The sequence below is a fragment of the Scyliorhinus torazame genome, chromosome 16, assembly GCF_047496885.1.
Source record: "Scyliorhinus torazame isolate Kashiwa2021f chromosome 16, sScyTor2.1, whole genome shotgun sequence".
Taxonomy (NCBI): domain Eukaryota; kingdom Metazoa; phylum Chordata; class Chondrichthyes; order Carcharhiniformes; family Scyliorhinidae; genus Scyliorhinus; species Scyliorhinus torazame.
In genome coordinates, this window is record NC_092722.1 from 63670927 (window position 1) to 63697257 (window position 26331).

Below are 26331 nucleotides of genomic sequence, written 5' to 3' on the forward strand. Positions count from 1 at the left end.
AGCACTGACTGACAAACAGTTGTACATCTAGGAGCTACAAAGCTTTGCAGCTGGCTTTTTGTGAGTCAGACCTAGGTTAAATTTCTAAACGCATGTGCCCACAGCAGAAACACAGAGAGCTTGACTCGAGCACCAACAGCTCTTAGGGTGGTGTTCGAATCAGTTGGGTGGAGTGACACAGTGGGTTATGCTCACTGAGGCCATTCCTTTAAGCAACGTTCACTGTATTGAGTCCAGCAGCAAGAAGCTGGTTCTGTCTGTGATCTATACAAAGCAGGACAGTATTGTATCATTACTGGACAATACGGCTCCAATTTGGACAGCGACCATAAGATGAGATTGATCTGGCCATGGAGGCTCATCTGTGAAAGAAAAGACTCAACCATGATTTAACGTCGCAACTGAAAGGTAGTAGCACTGACAGCGCAGGACTCCCTCTGTGCTGCACTGAAGGGCCAGGGCTCCCTGTCTACTCTGTCCCAATCCCTCATGATTTTCAATACTTCTCCGAAATCTACTCTCAACCTTCTCTTCCCAAGAAAAAATAGTGCCAACCTCTCCAATCTGCCCTCATAACTGAAGTTTTTCATCCCTGGAAGCATTCTTGTGAACCTTTCTGCACTCCCTTTGATGCCTTCACATCTTTCCTAAAGTGTGATGCCCAGTACTTGATGTAATTATCATGCTGAGGCCAAACTAATGTCTCATATTAGTTCAATATAGCCTCCTTGCTCTGGTACTCCATGTGGGGTTCTTTGTGATTCTGTTATCAGGATGGATGTTGTAGTGTTCACAAAGACCACAGAAGCTAAGTTCATTAACAAAGCTAACATTTATTTACACTACTTATTAAAGCACGACCACTTACTCCCACAGTAAACAATAATTATAGTAATCTACTCTAAACTAACACTAGTCCCTGCACTCTAACTCTAACTGTACTCTTCCTCTCTAGATCTCTCCTATGCACTCTACTCCAGCCTTCTCTCCCAGAAGCCTGAGACCAGGGGCGGGATTCTCCGACCCCCCGCCGGGTCGGCGAATCCCCGGGGGACGGCGTGAATCCCACCCCGCCGCTCCGACGGCGTCTGCCGTATTCTCCGGTGTCAGTTTTCGGGCGGGGAATCACGCCATGCCGGTCGGGGGCCGTTGGCAGCGGCCCCCCCAGCAATTCTCCAGGCCCCGATGGGCCCAGCGGCCGTCGGTCTCGGGCCAGTCCCGGCGGCGTGGATTGGACATGGTCGGTGGGACCTGGCTGGTAGGGTCCAGTCCTCGGCGGGGGCGCAAGGGATCCGGCCCCGGGGGTGGGCCCCCACGGTGGCCTGGCCCACGATCGGGGCTCACCGATCTGCGGGCAGGCCTGTGCCGTGGGGGCACTCCTTCCTTCCGCGCCAGCCACTGTAGGGCTCCGCCATGGCCGGTGCGGAGAAGACACCCCCCTGCGCATTTGCTAGAATACGGCAGCCGGTCTGCGCATGCGTGAAACCACGCCGGCGGTTCTGCGCATGCGCTAACTCCCGCTGGCCCGTTGGCGCGGCGCCAACCCCTCCGGCGCCGGAGTGGTTCGTGCTGCTTTTTACGCCGGTGTCGGGCCATCGCGGGGACTTGGGAGAATCCCGCCCCAGTGCTTTATATAGTACTGCATCTAGCTCCATCTGGTGGTTAATTGTGACATGACATTAACTCTTTGTATACTGAACATTTCTATAATGTCACAATTACAAAGCCGAGGATATGGTATCTTTTTTTAACCATTCCCTACCTACCACCATATGCACCAGATCCTTCTCCTCCTGCACCACTTTTAGAGCTGTGGCCCTTTATTCTACATTGTCTCTCCATGTGCTTCCTACAAAAATGAATCAGCTCACATTTTTCCACATTGAACATCATCTGCCACCCGTCTGCACCAATTTGTCTATGGGCCTTTGTAGTTTTCTACTGCCCTCTTCACACTTTTGTCCATTTGTAGGCAGAGAATCATCTGTAATTTATTTTCCCACCCCAGTATTGTTAACTTTCATAAACAAATTGTCAAGTCCCAAATGAAATGGGAACCAAGGACAAAAAACAGGAAGGACACTTACAATATGCCTACAATACTAAGCCTTGCTGTTAACAGGCATAAGACCACACAGACTTCTTTAACAGAAACTTGTCATATGAGGAGCGGTTGAGGACTCTGGGTCTGTACTCACTGGAGTTTAGAAGGATGAGGAGGGGTCTTATTGAAACTTACAGGATATTGAGCGGCCTACACAGAGTGGATGTGAAGAGGATGTTTCCACTGGTAGGAAAAAATAGAACCCAAGGGCACAGCCTCAGACTGAAGGGCCGATCTTTTAAAACTGAGATGAGGAGGAATTTCTTCAGCCAGAGGGTGGTGAATCTGTGGAACTCTTTGCCGCAGAAGGTTGTAGAGGCCAAATCACAGAGTCTCTTTAAGACAGAGATAGATAGATTCTTGATTAATAAGGGGATCGCGGGTTGTGGAGAGAAGGCAGGAGAATGGGGATGAGAAACATATTAACCATGATTGAATGGCGGAGCAGACTCAATGGGCCGAATTGTAACTGTGCCAAATTACTGACTGAACCTTCCGGAAGATGTCGACACGTCGAGACAACGGAAATTGAGACACGCCACATCAATTGGGAGAAAGCACCCATTGTGCTGATGACATCATATATTCGGAGGGCAAGGGTGTAGACCTGTGACAGTATCCCAGCTTGTTTCTTTGACTTGTACTGTGCAGGATGACGATAGTGACAGTGACAATAATGAATCTTATCTAAATTGATAAATGAACACAAACAACAAGTCTATTCTAACCATCATGTCATCATTTTATCAGCTTATATAAATTGAATTACTGATTTGGACACTGGCAATAGAATAGAAAATAATTAACTTGCAACTTATAAAAGAATCAAGTAAAGAACTCTCACTTTAAACAGCTGGGTTAACGATGCAAATATTTTGTGAGTTATTGACAAGATCCCAATGTTCGACTTCTGAAACTCTTATGTTAATTCATTTTAATATCTAATCTGGTTTCCTTAATGCATTATTTGCAGGGTTGTGTTCAGAAATATCTTCATTTAATGAATTTTCTTTTTGATGCTCCCTCATTTGTACCTGTGAATTAGGGTTACATTTATCAGCAATTAATGATATATCTCTCTAAGATTTTCAATCTCAGGGTCCCTCATGAGACTGCTACTAGCATACGAATTAGGAGTAGGAGCAGGCCTTTCGGCCCCTCTAGCCTGCTCCACTATTCAATAAAATCAAAGCCTCAACTCCGATAGCTTTTGACTCCTGTATTGTTTAAGAAACTGCTCTTTTTGTTTTTATGCAGGTGACTTTGCCCCCAGATAACATTCTCTCCTCGCATCCAGCTCCTCTCTTTATCAAGGTTCTATTTCAGCACGATAGTTCAGTGGTTAGCACTCACAGTACGAGGGACCCGGGTTCAATTCTGTCCTGGGGTGACTGTCAGTGTGGAGTTTGCACTTTCTCCCCTTGACTGTCTGGCTTTCCTCCGGGTGCTCCGGTTTCCTCCCACAGTCCAAAGATGTGCAGGTTAGGTGGATCAGCCATGCTAAATTGCCTTTAGTGTCGAAAGACATGTAGGTTAGGTAGGGTTAAGGGGGTAGGGCAGGGGTATAGGCCTGGGTAGGGAGCACTTTCAGAGGTTTGATGTAGACTCAATTGTATGAATGGCCTCCTTTTCTACTGAAGGGATTTTATGGTCTTGATTCTTCTGCCCCGCCCGTTGCAAGATCGCCATGGGCGAGACGCGGGCAGGCGACCGGAGAATTCTATCCTATGATTCTATGAGTTTGCTTTGCTCTCCTCTTGCACAACCTCTGGGTTAACCACACTGCCAGTGCCCTATAACTGCCAACTTGCCAACCAACACCGTACTGTGGTCACCTTGTATGCTGATTGTACACAGCGCTAATCCTTTAAGACAATAAAATTGCTATTTATTAGAAAATGGAACTATTTCTTCATCAATGAATGTAATAGTTTTTTGAGATATGAATCGTTCAGGGCCAATCTAAGTCTCAACTGCTTGGGGCATGTTAGTCATCCAAATTTGAGAGAGCTCTCTGTACTATACTTACTAATCAGCAAATACAGTTAATACAAATGCAAATAGAAACTCTGATTCCATCGCTGGAAAATCAATCAAGACTGCCACTTTATTCTTGAGCCTATCATCAGTTTTAGATCAGCTTTGGAGCCCTCAGAGGAGGATTATACAGCGGTCAGGGTCTGACTTTCAAACTTCCTCGGGAAGAGCCTGAACCAATGGGGATTTTTAAAATTCTGTTCAGCAATCATATTGGAAGTAAATGGTACAGCTAGCACTTAATTCAGTTAAATCTTGAAATTAAAGGGCTTTAACAAGTTAAATCTAAAGCCTTTCAGAAACTTAAGCCTCGAAAAGAAACCACTGAACTCCTCAGTTGATAGTCAAATGTATTATTGGTTGCCTGCATTATTGCCAAATACACATTAGAAGCCATTGGCATTTTCTCTTTCACCCAATACTCTTTCATTTTTCATATGCAATTTATGTATGAGGTGGTAAGTACATTAGTTTTGTTAATGAGAATTTGTGAGTGATGTTTACGCAAAGTGCGGCGAGCAATTTTAATCAACTTTGCTCAATTGAAGTTGAAATTAAACCGAATGCTGACTCCAGGAGTTCAGCTCATTTGGGGACAGATGCCTGAAATTTCAGTGGAGTTTCTCGCAAGCGATTGAAGTGACTGAGACAGAATTGGTAAGACCTCCTCAGTAACAGGATTTTAAAAATCTGATTGATTGCGCCACCTCTCCGGGTGCGTGTTTGAAGTCGCAGTGGGAAATCGGGAACTTGGATGAATGGGAGATTTTCTGAGCAGGGGCCTGGTTTTCAGGTGGCAAAATCTGGAAATTCAGGATTACAGGCTTGCTGTGGAGCGTGTGTTTTTTTTCTTGAAGGAGGGATTCAATTTGGAAGCAAGCTTGGTCGACAGAGCTCTCTAAAGAACGAGGGCACTCATGTTTGTACATTATCCCCGTGTCCGCATGAGTCTCACCCCCAAAACACAAAGATGTGCAGGGTAGGTGGATTGGCCACCCTAAATAGCCCTTAATTGGAAAATTGGGAAAAAAAAGAAGCCGGGGCAGGAAGCAGTTCCATATGGGAAACCTGCAGCTGTGACCCAGCATCTAGTGGGGAGAGGTTCCAATTGCGGATGGAGGTGAGAGACCAGGGAAGCAGGTAAGCGTGGGCAATGTTGAAAGAGTGCTGCTGATGCAATTAATTTTTCCTGAAGCTCTTCTTTCCTCCATTGGGTTCCTGAGTTTTCAAAGGCCTGGCAAATTCAGCTGGCTATAATTAAGTGTCCAACTTGCCCACTTTCAGCTTTAACAGAGATGGAGTGTGTGGGGGTGGGGGGGGCAGTTTGGAGATTTTCTTTTAAAATAAATACATCTCATCTGACTCCAAAGTATGCTTTTTTTCAGGCGTAATGTCCCTTTAAAAGTGAGACCTTGATCGCTCTCTTTGAAAGGAAGGACTTACATATATATAGCGACTTTCGCATCCCAGTTCTAATTTACAACTGATGAATTACATATGAAGTGATGCAGCATAGGGGAACACAGCAGCCAATTTCTACACAGAAAAATTGTTTAAAGCAATGAAATGACGGACAAATATTCTGTGGATAAAAGAAAATTACTGCGGACGCTGGAATCTGAAACAAAAATGGGAAATATTGGACAGTCTCAGCAGGTTTGACAGCCTCTATGGAGAAAGCAGGGAGCTGATGTTTTGACTCTGGATGACTCGACAAAGAGTCATCGAGGCTCGAAATGAGCTCCCTCCTCTCTCGACAAATATTCTGGGGTTTTTCTTTGGTGGTGGCGATGTTGGTTGAAGCATAAATATTGGCCAGGCGCCAAGGGAACTGTGCCACGGGATCCTTTGCATCCATCTGATGAGCGGACAAACCTCAATTCAACACCTCATTTAAAAGGCACTAAACCTCCGCGCAGGATTGGCATAGGTTATTTACCGCTTCGCACGGTTGGGTTTGAATCAGATTGGAGAGTTGTACTGCTGACCAAGGTGAGAACCATTCTGAACAAGAGAGAAGGAAAATGTTCACATTATTGTTATTAGGAACAGGATTAGGCCATTTCACCCTGATTCAGTCATTCACTGAGATTGTGGATGATTTGGATCTAACTCCATTTATAACCTGCAAATATTGCTGCAAAGTGAGTTGGTGGCAGAGTGGTAATGTCACTACAGTAGTAATCCAGAGGCCCAGGAAGGATATTTTCCTCAGAGGGAGTGCAACTTAGGTTTACAAGAATGAAAGCTGGACTTCAGGGGTTACGTTATGGGGAGAAATTATACAAATTAGGGCTGTTTTCTCTAGAATTTAGAATATAAAGTGATGATCTGATCGAAGTATTCAAGATATTAACAGGAAAAGACAGGGTAGATAGAGATAAATCGCTCCACATAGTTCGAACACTAGGGGGCATAGTCTGAAAATTAGGGCCAGACCATTCAGGAGAGATGTTAGGAAGCACTTCTTCATGCAGAGCGTGGTAAAGATTTGGAACTCTCTCCCACAAACGGCAATTGGTGCTAGATTAGTTCTTAATTTTAAATCTGAGACAGATATATTTTTGTTAAGTAAAGACTGGTTTTGCACACTGGGCTAAATCGCTGGCTTTGAAAGCAGACCAAGGCAGGCCAGCAGCACGGTTCAATTCCCGTACCAGCCTCCCCGAACAGGCGCCGGAATGTGGTGACTAGGGGCTTTTCACAGTAACTTCATTTGAAGCCTACTTGTGACAATAAGCGATTTTCATTTCATATTCAGGGATATAGGCCAAAGGCAGGTATATAGAGTTTTTTAAAAATAAATTTAGAATACCCAATTCATTTTATTCCAATTGAGGGGAAATTTAGCGTGGCCAATCCACCTACCCTGCACATCTTTAGGGTTTTGGAGGTGAAACTGACACAAACATGGGGAGATCGTGCAAACTCCACACGGACAGTGACCCAGCGTCAGGATCAAACCTGGGACCTCGGTGCAGTGAAGCCGAGTGCTAACCCACTGCGCCACCATGCTGCTAGGTACATAGAGTTAGGCCACTGATCATTGAATGGCGGAGGAGGTTCGAGGGGCTGAAATGCCTACTCCTGTTTCTATGTTCTTACTGCTGTAGGAACATGGGTTCAAATCACACCATGGCAGCTAGTGAATTTAATTTAATAGATCTGGGGCGGGATTCTCCGACCCCCTCCCGCTGGGCCGGAGAATCGCCGGCGGGCAGCGTGAATCCCACACCGCCGCCACGGTGGCCTGGCCCGCGATCGGGGCCCACCGACCCGCTGGTGGGCCTGTGCCATTGGGGGCACTCTTTCCCTCCGTGCTGGCTGCAGTAACGGTCCGCCATGGCCGGCGCGGAGAAGAACCCCCCCGCGCATGTGCTGTGATGCACCATGCGCCAACTAGCGCCGGCCGGCGGAGCCCCTTCGGCGCCGGCTGGCGCGCGCCAACCCCGCCAGCACCGGCTTAGCCCCTGAAGGTGCGGAGGATTCCGCACCTTCCGGGCAGCCCGACGCCGGAGTGGTTCACGCCACTCCTCGGCGCCAGTACGACCCGCCTCGCTGGGTAGGGGAGAATCCCACCCCTGGAATTGAAAGTTAGTCTCAGTCGATTGCTAAAAATCGTTGAAAATCCATTGATTCGTTCTACACATCCCGCTGCCTCAGGACGGCAGACAGCATTGTCAGAGACCCTTCCCACCCAGGCTTTGCCTTCTTCCAGACCCTTCCACCAGGCAGAAGATACAGAAGTCTGAAGACCTACACATCCAGACGTAGGAACAGCTTCTTCCTCACAGCTACTAGACTCCTCAACGACTCCCCCTCGGACTGATCTGTTCCCTGTAAGTCACTATTCACGACACCTTATGCTGCTGTTGCCCATGTATTTGCTTTGTTTGGCCCTGTTCTGCACTGTAACCAATTACTTATTTGTCGATTATTCTTTTTATCTACTGTGTACGTCCCCTTGATGGCAGAAAAATCCTTTTCACTGTATTTCGGTACATGTGACAATAAATTAATCAATCAATCAATTAATCAAACTCCTCCGGTTCACTAATGCCCTTTAGGGAAGGAAGTCTGTCTGTCATCCTTACCACGTCTGGCCGACATGTGACTCAAGACCCACAGCAATGCAGTTGACTCTTAACTGTTCTCTGAAATGGCTGAGCAAGCCTCTCAAGAACAATTAGGGATGGGTAACAAATGCTGACCTCACCATGAAAGGATTTAACAAAAAAAACATAGGCATCAATATATATAACTCTAAACATGTGATGTTATTATCAGCAAAAAAATACTTTCAAGCAATCATGGGGGCGGCCTGGTGGTACAGTGGTTAGCACTGTTGCCTCACGGCGGCAGGGACCCGGGTTTGAATCCAGTCTTGGGTGACTGTGTGGAGTTTGCACTTTCTCCCCATGTGTCAGTCATTGCCAGGGTGCCGTGCTGGGAGGGCAGTGCCGCGTGCCAGGCTGGCAGAGCCAAGGTGCCAAGCTGGCATTGTGCCCGTATCAGGGATCGGGACTGGCGGTGCCCTGCCTGTATGTGGTGGAGAGTACGGGGGCTCGAGGACCCTCTTGCAGGTGAGTTGGGGTGTTGGTGAGTCCAGGGCTGCGTCGAGGGGTTGAGAGATTGGGCTGCCTCAATGCAGGAAATTATGTATTGCAGCTTCTGGGGGGGGGGGGGGGGGGGGGCGGTGTGCATTCCCTGCCAGGGCACGAAAACAAGACACAGCAGTGCTATTAGATAGCTGGGTCAGAGTGCCGGCAACAACCCCGCCAATCCCGCCCACAACATAATCTGTTTTATTTTGATGTGGAGATGCCGGCGTTGGACTGGGGTGAGCACAGTACGAAGTCTTACAACACTAGGTTAAAGTCCAACAGGTTTGTTTCGATGTCACTAGCTTTCGGAGCTCTTCATTCACCTGAGGAAGGAGCAGCGCTCCGAAAGCTAGTGACATCGAAACAAACCTGTTGGACTTTAACCTGGTGTTGTAAGACTTCGTACTGTTTTATTTTGGTTAGATTGCACCCCATGGCTATGTGCTCATCTTGGTTCTATAAACCTTTGCCTAACAAAAACAAATTGATCGCACAGTGGAAAATTGTAACTGACTGAGCCTTATTAGTATTTTGAGGGAGGGAGTTCTAGATTTCTACTATCCTTTCATCCATCACCCAATCATTATAGATTACAACAATCCTTTACATTTTCAAAAAAAAAAACCACAGAACCTTTATTCCAACTGATGGTTTGTACCTTTATAGTGCAATATGGAATGTAGAAAATGTTAATTTACTGACAAAGCCATGCATCTCTGCTGGACAGCGCGACCCTCACAACGTGCATAAAGGTGCCAAACATGGAACTAACCACAATGCCTTCCAAACGACTTCAGAAGGTACTTTGCTTGAACTTGATTGTGTTTACATTCAGGTGTTCCATAGAATCATACAATTTACAGTGCAGAAGGAGCCATTCAGCCCATCGGGTCTGCACCGGCTCTTGGAAAGAGCACCCTACCTAAGACCACACCTCCACCTTAACCTCGTAACCCAGCAACCCATCTAACCTAAGGGAAATTTAGCATGGCCAATCCACCTAACCTGCACATCTTTGGACTGTGGGAGGAAACCGGAATACACAGAGGAAACCTATGCAGACACGGGGAGAACGTGCAGACTCCTCACAGTGACCCACGCGGGAATCGAACCTGGCACCCTGGTGCTGTGAAGCCATAGTGCTAACCACTATGCTACCGTGCTGCCCACTAGTGCAGAAGGAGACAATTTGGCCTATTGAGTCTGCACCAACCCTCTGAAAGGGCACCCTACCTAGGGTCAGGCTCCCACCCAACCTTTTGGGCACTAAGCAATTTGGCATGGCCGATCTACCTAACCTGCACATCTTTGAACTGTGGGAGGAAACCAGAGCACCCGGAGGAAACCCAAGCAGACATGGGGAGAACGTGCAAACTCCACACAGTCATCCAAGGCCGGAATTGAACCCAGGTCCCTGGTGCTGTGAGGCAGCAGTGCTAACCACTGTGCCACCATGCTGCCCATGTATTTGTGTATATGAGTGTTCATATGGGTGTGTGTGTGTATTATAAGATCTTGAAGGGTTGCAGGAGAATCTAGAACTCAAAGTCGCTGTTTAAATATCAGGGGTCACCTATATTAAAGAGAGATGAGGAGAATTTTTTTCTCTCAGGGTCGTGAGTCTCTGGAACTCTCTTCCTCAAAAGGTAGTGGAAGCAGAGTCCTTGAATATTTTTTAAGGTTGAGTCAGATAGATTCTTGATTAACACGGGGTGAAAGGTTATCGGGGGTCGGCTGGACTGTGGGGCTGAGGTTACAGTCAGATCAGCCACGATATTATTGAATGGAGGAGCAGGCTTGAGGGGCCGAGTGGTCTACTCCTCCTCCTCATTTTTATGTTTGTATACATCGGTGTACACCTTTTGTGGATTTGGTTGCTGCTATAACGATTTATTTATGAGCTGTGCTAATATGCAGTAAAGCACTTAATCGGTGATTTGCTAAACTCCAAGCTCAATCAGTCATCTTGAAAAAATGGCGATGTTGAGATCACGTGACCACAGTAAATCATCTTACTCTAAGATGCCACATTTTTGTAGTTGCGTGCAATGCATCAGTGTTGGCAAAGAGACTTGGGAGAAAGTCACCTTCTGAATCTTGCATTAGTCACAAAATGGATGAGTGGAGCAGAGAGAAATGTGTGAGAGTGGAAGAAGAAATAATAATGGTTAAAAACTAATGGATAACTGGAAAAGTTATGACAATTATTTCGTGCAGATATACCATCAGGCATTCCCATCTCATATATTAAGTGTGAAGTTTGATTTTAATAAATTAGCAAAATGTGACTGACCTGTTCTGGCTGCTGATGCAAATCTTTATCAATAAACGCAATCTGAAGCCAAATTCAAAAAAGCAACACTATGTTGGATTTGCCTATCAATAGTGTTTTCCTAGCACAATAGATTTTATGCTAATTCAGGTCATACTCTAAGCTTCCGAGAGGTGCCTTTATTCAATAACATTTCCACAATTACACTGTACTCCTCAAAATTTATTTCCAAGGATGCGGTGAAATTACTGACGACTTAAGGATTAGATATAAAGTGCTGTACAGCCCACACCAGCAGAAAGACCTCTTGTTCCGATGGCTCGCAACATTAGCTAATCTTCTGTCCAAGATGTTCACCTGCCCTGTACTCCCTTTCACTGATTTATACCCTCTGAGTTGTACAATCTTTAATTTTCAGTGGTGAGCGCGGCTGCCTCATAGCACCAGGGACCCGGCCTCAATTCCAGCCTTGGGTGACTGTGTCCGAGTGGCTTTGCTCCGGGTGCTCCAGTTTCATCCCACAGTCCAAAGAAGTGCAGGTTAGGTGGATTGGCTATGATTAATTGCCCCTTAGCGTCCAAAAATGTGCAGGTTAGGTGGATTGACCATGCTAAATTGCCCCTTATTGTCCAAAGATGTGCAGGTTAGGCGGGGTTATGGGATGGGGTAGAGGAGTGAGCCTCAGTAGGGTTCTTTTTCGGAGGGTCGGTACTGACCTGATGGGCCAAACGGCTTCCTTCTGCACTGTGGGGATTTAATGGATTCGCTTCTTTAGTTTTTCCATCCTTACATTTCCTTTTCATCACTGATGTTTTTTAATGCACCTTTAACAGCAACCATTTTCCTTCATAATCATACATGACTGACTTTGTCTCCCACCACATTCTACAATAAAGTTATGAACTAAAAAGTTGGGTTAAAGGACAATTTATCCTTGTTGTTAGAACTTGCAAAGGATTGTGTTGCAATCCATTATGATTGGGGTGATGGATGTCAGAAAGCATTTACTCGCACAAAGGGATATGGAAACCTGTAACTCTCTCCCTCAAAGAGCATCGAAGGATAATGGATTTGTCTCATTGCCAGATGTTCTCTGCAATGGCAAGGAAATATGTGCATGTTGATGGGTATGAATTCATGTGATGAGCGAACCACCTAAAGGGAGAAAAATCAGAAAAGGCTTGGAGAGGACATTAGTGACCCTGTTACTGTGAGATAACATTCTTCAGATGAACAGAGCTCAAGAGGCAATGGCACGGTTTTGTTTTATTCTCAGGATCTGTTTGACTCTGGGCTGAATTTATTGGCCATCGCCAATTGCTGTTGTTTGAGTCAGGGTAGTGTGTGATTGTGCTCCAGAAAGCGTTGGCCTGGACTCACTCAAGATCTGGACTGATGTACTAGGCCTCTAAAATGGATCACAGATAGTTGATTATCAGCCCAGTTAATTCCACGTTTTCTTCTTGACTTTGCATCATTTTTCTCGCAAAACCAGCACAATGGGCTGGAATTTGAAATAATGCTCATCAGTGGCAATTAGGAATTGGGGAAGTGGGAAATGCGTTACAGTTAGAGCCAGGGACTATAATCCTTGTCCACAAGTCTCTCCTACTGCACCAAATCTAAAGTGGTGAAAGCACCTTCAAAACTGCGGCTCTGTGGTTGGCGTTCTTTTGTCTGAGCGAGGAAGTTGCGAGTTCATGTTCCGCTCCAGAAACTTGAGAGGACAAAATCCCTGCTCACCCTCCAGTACAGTACAGATCGAGTGCCGCACTGTCAGCGACGTTGCTTTTAGGATTGATTAAATGAGAGCTGGATTTTCAATTCTTGGTCTGAAACCTGTCTGCCAGAGCAGTTCTGGGTGCTGACCCTGCCGGGCAGCAGCTTCACTGGTGTGGTGCAATCCTCAAGGTTTATGGATGTCTCCCTGGACGTCCTCACTGAGACCGTGGCCGAGAGGCGGAGGATATTGGGCGGGATTCTCCGGGTCTCGTTCTCCTCTTCACCGCTGCCAGCGAGAACAGAGAATTTGGCGCTCAGCCAAAAACTCCATTCACTGCAGCGGGGCCGGAGAATCCCAGCCGTGGGCGAGGTCGGAGAGTTTCCCCCTTTCTGACACCCGGCTGCAAAATTCCTGAAAAACGTGACTGGGAGTGGCGGAGGAGGTCAGCCGTCACAGCGTGGCCCAGAGAATGTGGGCCCAGTGCTACAAGCAATTCAATGACCCCATATAGAACCACAGAATTCCGACAGTGGAGAAGGAGGCCATTCAGCCCATTGAGTCTGCACTGACCTTCTGAAAGAGCACCCTTCCTAGGTCCACTCCCCTGCTCTATCCCTGTAACCCATTAACCCCATCAGTAGCATTGTGGATAGCACAATTGCTTCACAGCTCCAGGGTCCCAGGTTCGATTCCGGCTTGGGTCACTGTCTGTGCGGAGTCTGCACATCCTCCCCGTGTGTGCGTGGGTTTCCTCCAGGTGCTCCGGTCAGTCCAAAGATGTGCAGGTTAGGTGGATTGGCCATGATAAATTGCCCTTAGTGTCCAAAATTGCCCTTAGTGTTGGGTGGGGTTACTGGGTTATGGGGACAGGGTGGAGGTGTTGACCTTGGGTAGGGTGCTCTTTCCAAGAGCCGGTGCAGACTCGATGGGCCGAATGGCCTCCTTCTGCACTGTAAATTCTATGAACCTACACATCTTTGGACACGAAGGGGAAATTTTACATGACCAATCCACCTAACCTACGCATCTTTGGACCATGGGAGGAAACGAGTGCACCCAAAGGAAACTCTCGCAGACACAGGGAGAAAGTGCAAACTCCACACAGGCAGTCAACCAAGGCCAGAATTGAACCCGGGTCCCTGGCGCTGTGAGACAGCAGTGCTAACCACTGGGCCACCGTGCCGACCTGGGAAGGTGAATGGCGAGTGCTGCCCATCTGGCCAGTCTCTAACTCTGTCCACAGCAGCATGTACACAACCTCAGGAGATTTCCTGTACTTAGTGTTCCCTAACACTGTCAGACTGACTGCCCCGTCACATCACTGAGATGCCAAAGACGTGTCGGCATTACGGGGATATGACGGGGGTAGGGTGCTCTTTCTGAGGGCCGGTGCAGACTCCGATGGGCTGAATGGCCTCCTGTGGCACTGTAGGGAATCTATGGATGCTACATGAGCCACAAAGGGTATCTCTGAGGAACTCGACAGCAAAAGCTCATATCAATGTCATGCTGTGAATGGAGGGAAGGCAACTTACTCATTAATCATCCTCCTCTCATCCTGCAGGAGAAGAGAACTCACAATATCCAGGAAATTGAGTGCGGAAGTCAGAATGCCAGGTCTGCACCACCTCAGAGTCATGGAGGAGGCTGGGCATTGTGACAGACCATCAGTGATGGCGAGACTAGGAGCCAGGAAGAGCAGGGCCATGTGACCTCTACCCTCAGATGACGGGCGCGGAAGAAAATATGTGCGTTGACCCGTTAACTGCCATCATCTACGGGTTGGTTGTATCGATGGACCTACTGAATTGGCCAAGTTCTTATCAACACCTTTTCCTTCCTGTCTCTCCTACGGGCCTGCAGCCAAAGTCGCACAGAGCAGACATCGCCGGCCTCCTCGGCTGTGGGAGACTTCGCTGAGCCAGCTGCATCGCATCATATTGAGCAGGACGAAGAGAGTGAGGTCAAGTCAGCTGTGGACAGACCTCTCCTGAGAACATGGTCATGCTCCACTGGGTGAAGATGCTGGGCCTCAGGTGTCACAGAGAAGGAGGGTCTTCCAGGAATAACGGAGGCAGGTGGGTTTCTAATTATTGGAGCCATGGGCAGACAATGGAAGAGTCCATGTAGCACATGTGCTCCCTCAGAGTTCAGGGATTTGAACGCCACATGAGCCTATATGAAGAAAGTTCTCACCGTCCTGGCGAGCAATATGCAGCATCGCCCTGAGCAGGAGCAGAGTGCTGACATGTTCAGAATGAATGAGTCTCTCTGTGAAGATGTCGCCGATGACGCAGAGCTGTAAGAGGAGTGGATGCCAGCTGCATCCAACATGCAAGAACACCGTGAAAGCTCTAACAAAGTCAAAGGTCGATGAGGGGACCATTCCTCAGTAGGCATCGGTGCCATCCCTCACCTTTGCGGTGCCTTCGTTGCAGGAACTATCCCTTCCAGAACTCCCTGTGACAGAGACTTCCCTGCAATAAGGCAGGTTCAGAAGCCTCTGGAGGAGCCCCATGGGCACCTCCGTGCCAAGAACAGAAGCCAGGTTCAGGTGCAACTAAGCAGTCTTCTTCAATCTCATTCCCAGCTGCAGGGGGAGCTCCTTAAAGGACTGTGCAAGGGTGCAAGGCACTAAGCCATCAGCTTACACTTGATGGATCACCGGAGTGAAGTTATGTCTATTTCTTTCCTCAGTTGATTTATATTGTTACAATACTTTGATGCTGGAATAAAATTGAATAGAATCCATACAGTGCAGAAGGAGGCCATTCGGCCCATCGAGTCTGCACCGATCCTCTGAAAGAGCTCCACTAACCCCATAACCCAGTATCCCCACCTAAACCTTTGTATGCTAAGGGGCAATTTAGCATGGCCTATCCACCCAACCTGCACATCTTTGGACTGTGGGAGGAAACCCACGCAGACACGGGGAGAAAGTGCAAACTCCGCAGTCACCCGAGGTCGGAATTGAACTCGGGTCCCTGGTGCTGTGAGGCAGCAGTGCTAACCACTGTGCCACCCCCATTGATCTCCAGCAGCCACTCACTGAGTCTGGATGTTGTGCCTGAAAAGGGGCAGAGTCTGGCCGTCTCGCAAGAGAAAGGAATCATGACAGCTGTGTAGGAACCAAATGCAGACCCGTAATACGGTGCACATTCAACATCTGAAAGCCATTTCTGATGTTGAATCTGACTGGCTGCTCTTTTGGTGCCCTGGTGGAGGCATGGGTGCATTCAATGATCATCCTGGAGCTGGTAAAGCCCAATGCCCCCTGTGCCAGCACAAGCCCTTCTCTGTCAAATGGTGCATTCTCTGCGCTACAGCATAGGATATCCATGACCACCCTGAAGGTTTGATGAGTTGCTGACCGAGATGCCAGCCAGGTCCATAACTGATGCTGAAATGACCTGGATGTATATAATTTCAGTGCCACATGACCTTGATGGCTGCATTGGGGTCATGAGGTATCTGGTAACTGCACACCACAATGCAAATGTCCAAGACCATCTGCCCGGATATGTGCAATCTCCTCTGGTACTGGCACTCTGCCAACTGCAGGTAGCTGACCTTTGGCTGATACACTCTCGATATTGTATGGTGGCCTTTTTCTCTTTGCAGCCCCTCTCTGTGCTCTTTGGGCTTGTTCATGATTGGGAGGGCATCTCGGCTGAGGCAACTCCTCTGCTGCTCTGCCTCGTGTCAGGCTAGTCTGCTCCCATCTCCTGTCACAGCCCTGCTGCTGGCTCACTTTCTCTGCTGACGTCTGCTGCCCTGGTGATGCCAGCAGCCAGATGCCACTCTGAGGATGCCCACCTATCACTGGAGAGAAATGTACCCCTCAGCACCAGCAATGGAAACTCTGTGTCGCTGGTCAAGCAACTGAGCGATGCCAAGTTTCTGGGCCAAGTGCCAGAAAACGGGATTAGAATACCCAGGCGGTTGTTTTTGACCGGCCCTGATGCGATGGGCCGAAAGGCTGTAGACCTCTATGACTCTATGTATGAGCTCACCAGTGCCTTCATTAACTCCATTGACAAAACTATTCAGGTCTTTCAAAGGGCTCCACAATTAACAGACACTTCAATATTGGCATGGCCAGTTCCAGATGCCCACACATTGAAAATTGCATTGCATTCTTTCTAGGAACATGATTTTCAAATCATGCCAGCATCCATTCCCATCCTTACCAGCAGTTGAAAATCCAGCCTAAAGTCTCTGTTTGCCATCGAAAAAGATTCTCTGACACTATTTGGAGAGCAGGTGGGGTCCTCCAAATGTTCTGGCAAATACTTAGCCCTCAATCAGCCCCGTCAATAGAGATTAGCTGTCATTAGTCTCAATGTTACTTGTGGAGTTTTGTGGTGTCCATATACGCTGTATCGCTACAACATTGCAAGTGACTACATTTCAAAAGGACTTTATTGTCTGTGAAGTTCTTTAGAAGGTGCCACAGTTTCTGTTCTGAATTGCGGAAAACAGATATAAATAACTGACAGCCACAAAATGCATTCAATCAGAGAAAGTGACTCAATCAGAATGTGTTGATTTCCATTAAAGATATCGCAGTTCCTCTTGGAACATACTTTAAATAAATCAAATTAATAAAATGTGTTCCTTGAAGTCTCAGCTTTTACTCCAGAGAACCAGGATCATTGAAGCCACGTATTTTAAAAAACACCCAAACCACACAGTTCTATTGTATTTAGTGAATTAAACACCAGCAACCTGTGTACTGGAAAATGAAGGTCAAAAACAGAACAATGTTGTAACATTCGTTAAGCTGACATTTTCTGGTGTTCTATATTCTGCAGTGACTAGAGTTTGCCCTATTTTCCAGGTTCTAGGTGCTGCAGCTTACCCTGTAGTTTACCAGTATCCTATTGGCTATAGTTCATTTGTGCTTTGCAGTTTACACAGGCACTAAATGTTTTTTATTTATTCATGGGATGTGGGCAGCATTTATTGCCCATCCCTAATTACCCTTGACCCGAGTGGCTTTCTGGGCCATTTCAGAGGCATTGAAGAGTCGTCAGTCTGGAACATATAGGAGTCACGTGTAGGTCATATTTCCTTCCCTAAAGGGCATTCGCAGGCCAAATGGGATTTCTATGAAACCTCAGTTTCTTTTAGTTCCAGATTTTTATTGAATTCAAATTTCACCATCGACTGTGATGGGATTTGAACCCAGTTCCCTTGAATTAGTCAAAGGATGTGCAGGTTAGTTGGATTCGCCATGCTAAATTGCCCCTTAGTGTCCAACTGTTAGATGGGGTTACAGCGAGAGGGGTGGGTGGGGGGGAAGAGGAGAATAGTCCTCGCTAGGGGCGTCTTTTCGAAGGTCAGTGCAGACTCAATGGGCCAAATGGCCTCCTTCTGCACTGTAGGGATTCTATGACTACTAGTACAGTGAGAATACCACTATGCCATCGCCTCCCCTAACATTTTTGATGCTACAGTTTTCTGGTGTTCTATATGCAGTAGCACAATAGTCCTCCATAAGATGTTTCTTCACGAATGCACCGTATGCTGCAGACCATCTTCCATTTTTTAAAATTTAATGAAACCAATTTATTATTTTTTCCAATTAAGGGAAATTTAGCGTGGCCAATCCACCTACCTGCATCTTTTTGGGTTGTGGAGGTGTGACCGGCGCAGACACGGGGAGAAGGTGCGAACTCCACATGGACAGTGACCCAGGGCCAGGATCGAACCCGGGTCCTCAGCGCCGTGAGGAAGCAGTGCTAACCACTGCACTACCTTGCCCCCCCCCACTCATCTTCTATATGCTGAGGTTAATCGTCCTCTGTATGTAACCGTTCACCAGTGCTTTAGTTTCGACAATTTCCATGTGTTCTACAAGCCGCAGTAACTAATGTTCTATGCGGTATTTTAATACTCTGCAAGTTACTAGTGCTCAGTATGCAGGAGTTTCTAGTGTTTTATATGTTGAAGATGCTGCATTGGCCAGTGCTCAATATGCTGCACTATGATAATTTTATATATGCTTCAAAGACTAGTGGTTTCTATGTTGCAGCTTGCTAGTGGTCTATACGCCGCAGTTTGTGGATATTCTATATGTAGCAGACAAGTCTTCTATATGCTGTACCTTATTCATTTTCTGTAAGCTGATAACACTGTTCTACATGTTGCATATCATTCGTGTTCAATATGCCATAGAGTTCTATTTGGCAGCAAGCTAAATGATGAAAATAGTATCCTTGATTTCTCGGGAGTTGTGCTCCTGATCATTTGAAATAGAGCCAATGGCAATCACTCTCCCATTATCAATGAAGCTTCTGAGTCTATCCAGAGCTTTTTCTAAATCATCTCCTTGCAACTGATTGAAGAGTGTCAATTAAGCTCTGATTCGAGAAGGCCCACCTCCTCAGGAATCAATAAAACCAACAGGCCACCACCTGAGTCAAAGGGAGGCAATTTACAAAGTGGAGTAAATAAAACACGTCCGACAATCCATCAAACTGGGACTTGGGTTACATTCCGACTGATGGAGCAAGAAAATTAAACTAACGTAGGTTAGATGGCAGGTATCTCACTAATCAATGTATTATTCTACTAATAAACATAAAAATAACAAATTCAATCTGGGCCACACAGCACAAGAACCCACAGTCACAATAAATATCAGGAAAATGCAATCTTAGATCATCTCATCAGCCTCAGTTGACACTAGTCTTGTTCGTTTAGAATACATGACGGCGTGAGGACATAGCCTCAAAATCAGAGAATCCAGCCCCATATGTCCATAAAGGGTAGGAGCCAATTGAGTCTGTTCCACCATTCAATGACACCATGGCTGATCTGATACAATCCTCAACTCCTCTTTCCTGCCTTGTACCCATAATCCTTGATTCCCTTACTGATCAAAAATCTGTCTATCTCAGCCATGAATATATTTAATGGCCCAGCCTCTACAGCTCTTGGCGGTAAGGAATTCCACAGATTCATAACCCTCGAGAAGAAATTCCTCCTCAACTCTGTCATAAATAGGTGATCGCTTACTCTGAGATTATGCCCTCTGATCCAAGGGGAAACATCCGCCCAGCATCTACCCTACCAAGCCTCCTGAGAATCCTACATATCTCAATAAGGTTGCCTCTCATTCTAAATTTCAATGAGTACAGGCCCACTTAACCGCTCCTCAGAAGAAAATCCCTCCAGAACCATGCTCAACCTCGTGAATCATCATAGAATTCACAGTGCTGAAGGAGGCCACTCAGCCCATCGAGTCCGCACTGGCCCCTGGAAAGAGCACCCCACCCAAGCCCACGCCGCCACCCCAGCCAACCCTTTTGGACACTAAGGGCAATTTAGGATGGCCAACCCACCTAACCCACACATCTTTGGACTGTGGGACGAAACCAGAGCACCCGGAGGAAACCCACGCACACACGGGGAGAACGTGCAGACTCATCACAGACAGTGACCCAAGCCGCGAATCGAACCTGGGACTCTGTGAAGCAACTGTGCTAACCACTATGCTACCGTGCTGCCCCTAAGTGAAGACTTCCCTATTTTTAATATTCCATTCCCTTTGAAATTACGGCCAACATTCCATTTGCCTTCCCAGTTACCTACTGAACTTGCATGCTGATCCTTTATACACGAGATCCCCAAATCCATCTGTGCTGCAGTTTTCTGCAGTCTTTCTCCATTTAAATAATATTTAGCTCCTTTATTCTTCCTACCAAAGTGCATAACTTTGCGTTTTCCTACATTATTCCCTACACTACATTTTAAAGCATTGAGTGAAACTCCTCTTGCACACAGAGAGGTTGGTGTATCATCTTTGCCTAACTCCGAGGCATAAAACAGAACAAAGATGCCACCATATAACCCACCTGTATGACCACACGTTCAGTCACCTATCCGAATGTCTACTTCTATGGCTCGGTGCCAGTATGCTCCTATGAAGTTCCTGAGGTATTTGCCCATAGCAAAAGCAATGTAGTTGTTGTGTCAAGGTAAATATTGCAGGATACCAGAAAGAGTGAAAGAAATGGATCACGCAAATCGAGTTGCATTGCTCAGGGGAGAGCTTTTAAAAGCCGAGAAAGTCTGAGGGAAGAGTGGGTTTGGCTGAGGTGGGGTGGGTTAAATCTTAAAAATCTGAATCCTGACCCTTAACCTGCATCAAACTCAACTCATCGCCGATTCTAATGAAGGAGGGATAGAAGAATAATGGGGGGAGGGGACATTTGGGAAGGATTAGGATGGGACATGGAGGGTCGGGTGAAGTAGAGAAGGAAGGTGAGCTTTGGGAGGAATGAAATGAAAGAGGAATTAGCAATTTAAATTTTAAAATGAGACTGTGCGTCTCCAATTTATCCAACATTTTGAATTTAACTCTGGCCATATAGCTGGAAACCGAGCAGCTATCAAGAGTTGAAGACTGCTTGGTATAGGAGATAAGTGACTTTAGCTCAGCCCGCCCCAGGATCTCTGACCACCCCCTCCACAAGGCCTCCAAACCTCACTCAGCCTCGCCTCCTTCAGGCCTCTGACCCTTCCATTCTCCCCAAGATAAACTACAACCCACTTGAGGGTCAGGATTTGGACCAACCTGGTCCTGCATCCTCCTCTTGAATGCTTCCCACCTAACTGGAAGTGAAGCTTGTCAATCAGGGTGATTTTGGGCAGGAAACCTGTTACTGATATTTCACACTGACTCTCATGTTGTAACTCAGTCTTGCTTGTACCCCACGCTCTGCTAGGCACCTCCCTGCTTCCTCCCAACTCCCGTACCTCAAAAGTAAAAACTCCTCCTTCCCATGTCCTTTATTCAATCGGATCATTTCAAGTTGTGAGAGAGTGACTGGCCTGACCAGGGAACGGATGGACTCATTGACAAGTTAGTCACAGAGAGTGAGGATAGAGTGAAGTTAAATGATCATTGGAGAATGAAGAGCATTGTTGCTGACAGTAGTTGAAGCAGAAACAATTACATCATCGAAAGCTAAGATGGCTGAGTATTTGTGGTTATTATCCCTTTAAGGGCAACACAGCAGAGTAAGTTCACCTGGCCTGGATGACCAATCAGGACTCAGAATGTGGAATCACCCCATGGTGAGAGGCTGCTGTACAACTCCTTTAATGAATACTTTTTGTGTTCACGAATGAAGTCTGTGAAAGTGCACCTTTACAGTATTAGATTCAGAATAATTCATATGCAGAGAGGAAGTTTGGAATCTACCAATGAGATGTGAAAAATTAATGTTTCCCAGGGTGTTACATCACAGGCCTCCTTGGGAAAATATTTTGCACCTCCTTCACAGTCCCCTCAGAAATATCTAAAATCTATTGAGGGGCTGGTTTAGCACAGTGGGCTAAACAGCTGGCTTGTAATGCAGAACAATGCCAGCAGCACGGGTTCAATTCCCGTATCGGCCTCCCCGAACAGGCGCCGGAATGTGGCGACTAGGGGCTTTTCACAGTAACTTCATTGAAGCCTACTTGTGACAATAAGCGATTATTATTATTATTATTACAAGTGAACTTGTGTCTTCCCCCTCTTTACGAGCTTGCTGTCCCACTACACTCTCAGTGGAATCACTTCTCGTCACTTCATATTTCAGACCTTGGGCCTTCATGTTCAAAAACAAACTGTGATTCCAAAAGACCAATAAAATTCGGAAATCTATTAGAAAAAGAAATGATTTTTGAAGACACCTTTATGTCGTGGTTTTAGCCTCGATTCATGATTTTTAGTTACACATTGTTCATCAGCCTTTCTTAATGTAGGTTTTTCATATATCATGCGTGAATGTGCAAGATTATGTATGTGCGTCTATTTCTGTATGTGTGTCTGTTAATATTTGCATGTGTGCATGTATATGTCCATACTTACAATTCAAATATATATCTATTCAAGCGACTTGTGTGTGTACACAGAATTTCTAAGTGTGTTTTGCATGTGCATTGCATATGAATGTGTGTGTGCATGTGTGATTGTATTGTTGGAGATGTGTTTGTACATATGCTTGTCTTTGTACAAATGTGTGAGATTTTATGTCCGTATCTGTACATGTGTGTAAGCTTCTGTACGTACACACATGTGTGTACATGTACCACATGAGCAACAGCAGTGTTAATATTGAGATGCTGTCACAATGAAATGCAAGCTCCAGTCATAATATGAGAAATGGATAACAGATTGTCACTCTCTTAATGGTTGGACATTTTATGTGGTTTTCTTTGTGGATTACAACAGCTCTTCAGTTCTGAAGAAGAGTCATATGAACTCGATACGTTAACTCTGTGGATTTCTTTGCGCCTCCAATTTGTAACTTCCAAGCTAAAGAATAAGTCATTAAAATCAGGCCCCAGTGGGATTTAGTGCACCATAACCTTGAAGTCCTGTTGGCTGGAACAAGCTGTTTGTATTAAATTATTTATCTTACTATGTACATCGCATATCAATGTTTAAGAAGAGCTAATTGGAAAAGTATTTGCAGTGACTGATATAGAAACATAGAAACTACCAGATGAGAATAATTCAAGATGCATTAAGTTCACTTTCTACATTCTGGTAATCACATTGTACCATCCAATGGAGTTATTGATTAATCACAGCATTCAATCTCTATCAAGCAGCCTAAAGCAAACACAGGCATGAATGAGGAAAACCCCATCGGTTGAAAGCCTTGGGAACCAGAGATCCAAAGCCACCATTAACTTCCACTTCACGTATCAAAAATAATTTGAAAGGAATCTTACCTCGACAGCTATCTCTTTGCTCCTCGTAACCAGCACTACAGACGCACTTCCCAATGGGAACAAGCCATTCCCCCTCCGCGCTGCAATACATCTTGGGTGTATCTCTCTCCTCACTGTGGTCCACACATTGACCTTGTACCTCAACCAGAGAGGAGGAGTCGGCTCCAGTCACCGCATCAGGAAAGACAGCCAAGTTCTGAATCATGGCTGGGCATTTCTTGTAGTACACCCTCACTGACACAATCGCAATGCAAGCTCCTATATCCTGAAAAGCTAGGTAGATGCCTTTCTTGTTGAGTGGGCCCACTCCACGAACTTCAGTGTTTAATTTCAGTCTCCGGATTCCGAGGTCCACACTGGTGAAGCTTTCATCAGCTGCCACTGTGTCAATCTTCACAAATTGGTTCTCCCAGACATTGCTACCAATGTCCCTATCTGATTCGAAGTAATATAGGTTGAAGGTCTCCTTACAGGTTCCTACAACTCCAGGCATACTGTTGCAGTCTCGCAGAGTGAATTTTATTTCAATGTATATGCGACGTGCCCCATTCCGCTGTAACCAATTAGTCCTTAGCCAATTGTTTTGATTTGGAGACATGACATTGCAGACCTGATAGGTGTGGATCGGTGTGAAGAACTCGTCCATCTCACTGATAGCATCCCACTGCAAAGCAAAATCACTGGATATAATAACGTGTTTAATCCTGAAGGGAAAAAGCATTGTTTATAACTGGATTAGAGTAGAAAATGGAGGACAAACTCAGCAGCGTCTGTGGAGAGAGAAACAGAATTAACGTTTTAAGTGCATATGACTCTTCTTCAGAGTTAAAGAGGGGTAGAAATGTGATGGATTATATGGTTGGCGAGGGGTGTGGAGGAGGTGGGACAGAATAGAAGGTCAGGGATAGGTGGGAGGTAAGGGCAGACTGAAAAGATAACATGGACACAAGAAAAAGGTAGTGTTAATGGTAGCATAAAGGACTGAAGAAGAGTTAATACTGGCACAAAGGTAAGATAGCAGAATGTGTTAAAAGCAGAACAAAGGTCAGTGCTCAGTGAAAGTGAAACTGAAAAACAATTGACATTTGGTGCTATGAAAGAGTGGGGGTGGGGGCCAGATTTCCAGCATCCGCAGGATTTTGCTTTTATTTGAGAGTTTATTATGTCACATTGTTATGTGGACCCTGCTCCCAATGTCTACACACTCAATCCCTCAGTTACACATACAATATTCTCTTTATCCTCATTGTATCCCCATTTTCCCAGGGTTGTGGCAAATTGTGGAAATATATCATGCAGGGGGCAGCAATTTACCCAATCCTATATGCACTGACTCCGTGAAAGAATTATCCGATTATTCCCACCCCCCCTACCCTTTCTCCCAGCTCCGCAATTAATTCCCCTTCATGTATTTCTCCAATTCTTTTTTGAATCTGCCCTTTCGAAGCAATGACTTCTAGATCATAACAACTCATTGAATAAAATAAATTGTCCTAATTTCCCCTCTGGCTCTTTCCTGCATTGAACATCATCCTACATGGGCCCCGTTTCAGCGGTTTGTCCGTGTGCAGCTGAAGCCTGTTCCTATTGTCCTCACTGTTTACTGCACCTCCGAGTTTCATGTCATCTGCAAATTTCAAAAACACGACTCTGTACTGTCAATTCCAAATCATTAACTAGGGCAGTACGGTAGCACAGTTGCTTCACAGTTCCAGGGTCTCAGGTTTGATTCCTGGCTTGGGTCACTGTCTGTGTGGAGTCTGCATGCTCTCCCTGTGTCTGCGTGGGTTTCCTCTGGGTGCTCCGGTTTCCTCCCACAGTCCAAAGATGTGCAGGTCAGGTGGATTGGCCATGCTAAATTTTGCTTAGTGTCCAAAAAGGTTAGGTGGGGTTACTAGGTTACGTGATTAGCGTAGAGGTGTGGGCTTGGGTAGGGTGCTCTTTCCAAGGGCCGGTGAAGACTTGATGGGCCGAATGGCCTCCTTCTGCACTGTAAATTCTATGATAACAAAAGCAACAGCGCTGGAAGAACTGAACCAAGCGGAATACCACTGTGTATCAACCTCCAGTCTGAAAAATGATTGAGAATAAACTTCAGCAGTATTATAAACTGTCACTCAACATGTCTCCAATGTGTCTAATTCTGGTGCTGGTCAGCTGGGAGAACGGGGAAACGGACAGGTGGAGAGGGAGAACATGACGGTCTGGAAGGCTGTCCTTCTGGCCCTACGGTCCAGAAGTCTCCCAGTCTCCCGCTGGCAGGAGGTCCTTCCCGATGCGCTCCACTCCATCCGGTCGCTCCTGTGCACTGCCACCAATGAGACCCCTCACGAACGTATGTTTGCCTTCCCTTGGACGCCCACCTCAGGGGTCTCGCTCCCTTCCTGGCTGATAGTGCCAGGGCCCGTCCTCCTCCTGAAGTATGCGAGGAGTCACAAATCGGACCCCTTGTCGAGAAGGTCCTGCTCCTCCATGCCAACCCACAATATGCCTATGTGGCACATCATGACGGGCAGCAGGACACAGTCTCCCTCTAGGATTTGGCACCTGCAGGTTCCCCAGCGACCATCACCACCACCCCCGTCCCTACACCGTCTCCCTCCACCACTACCCGGCTACTTCGCGATTTGGCCCCCGCAGGCCCACCGGCGACCATCACCACCACCCCCGCCCTACACCGCCCCCCCCCCCCCTCCACCGACTCAACTACTGGGCGAAGAAGAAGACAACACGCTCCCGGACGCGCAGGTCTCGACACCAGTGCACACACCATACCCGGGACTGAGCGACCTCGGCGGAATGTCAAAGCCCCCGACAGACTCGACTTTTAAGTCCACTTCACCATCGCTGGACT

The 26331-nt window shown here is 46.6% G+C and overlaps 1 protein-coding gene across 2 annotated transcripts in view; it reads right to left on the reverse strand.

Annotated features, from left to right (window-relative positions):
* Window positions 1-24137, reverse strand: part of LOC140392850 (ephrin type-A receptor 8-like) — a 504074-nt gene extending 479937 nt beyond the window's left edge. For both annotated transcript variants that reach the window (XM_072478582.1, XM_072478581.1), the window contains exon 1: window positions 23478-24137. In XM_072478582.1, coding sequence (XP_072334683.1) covers window positions 23478-24123 — 646 coding nt within the window. In that variant the 5' untranslated portion in view covers window positions 24124-24137. The remainder of the gene's footprint in view (window positions 1-23477) is intronic.
* Between the last annotated feature and the right edge of the window lie 2194 nt (window positions 24138-26331).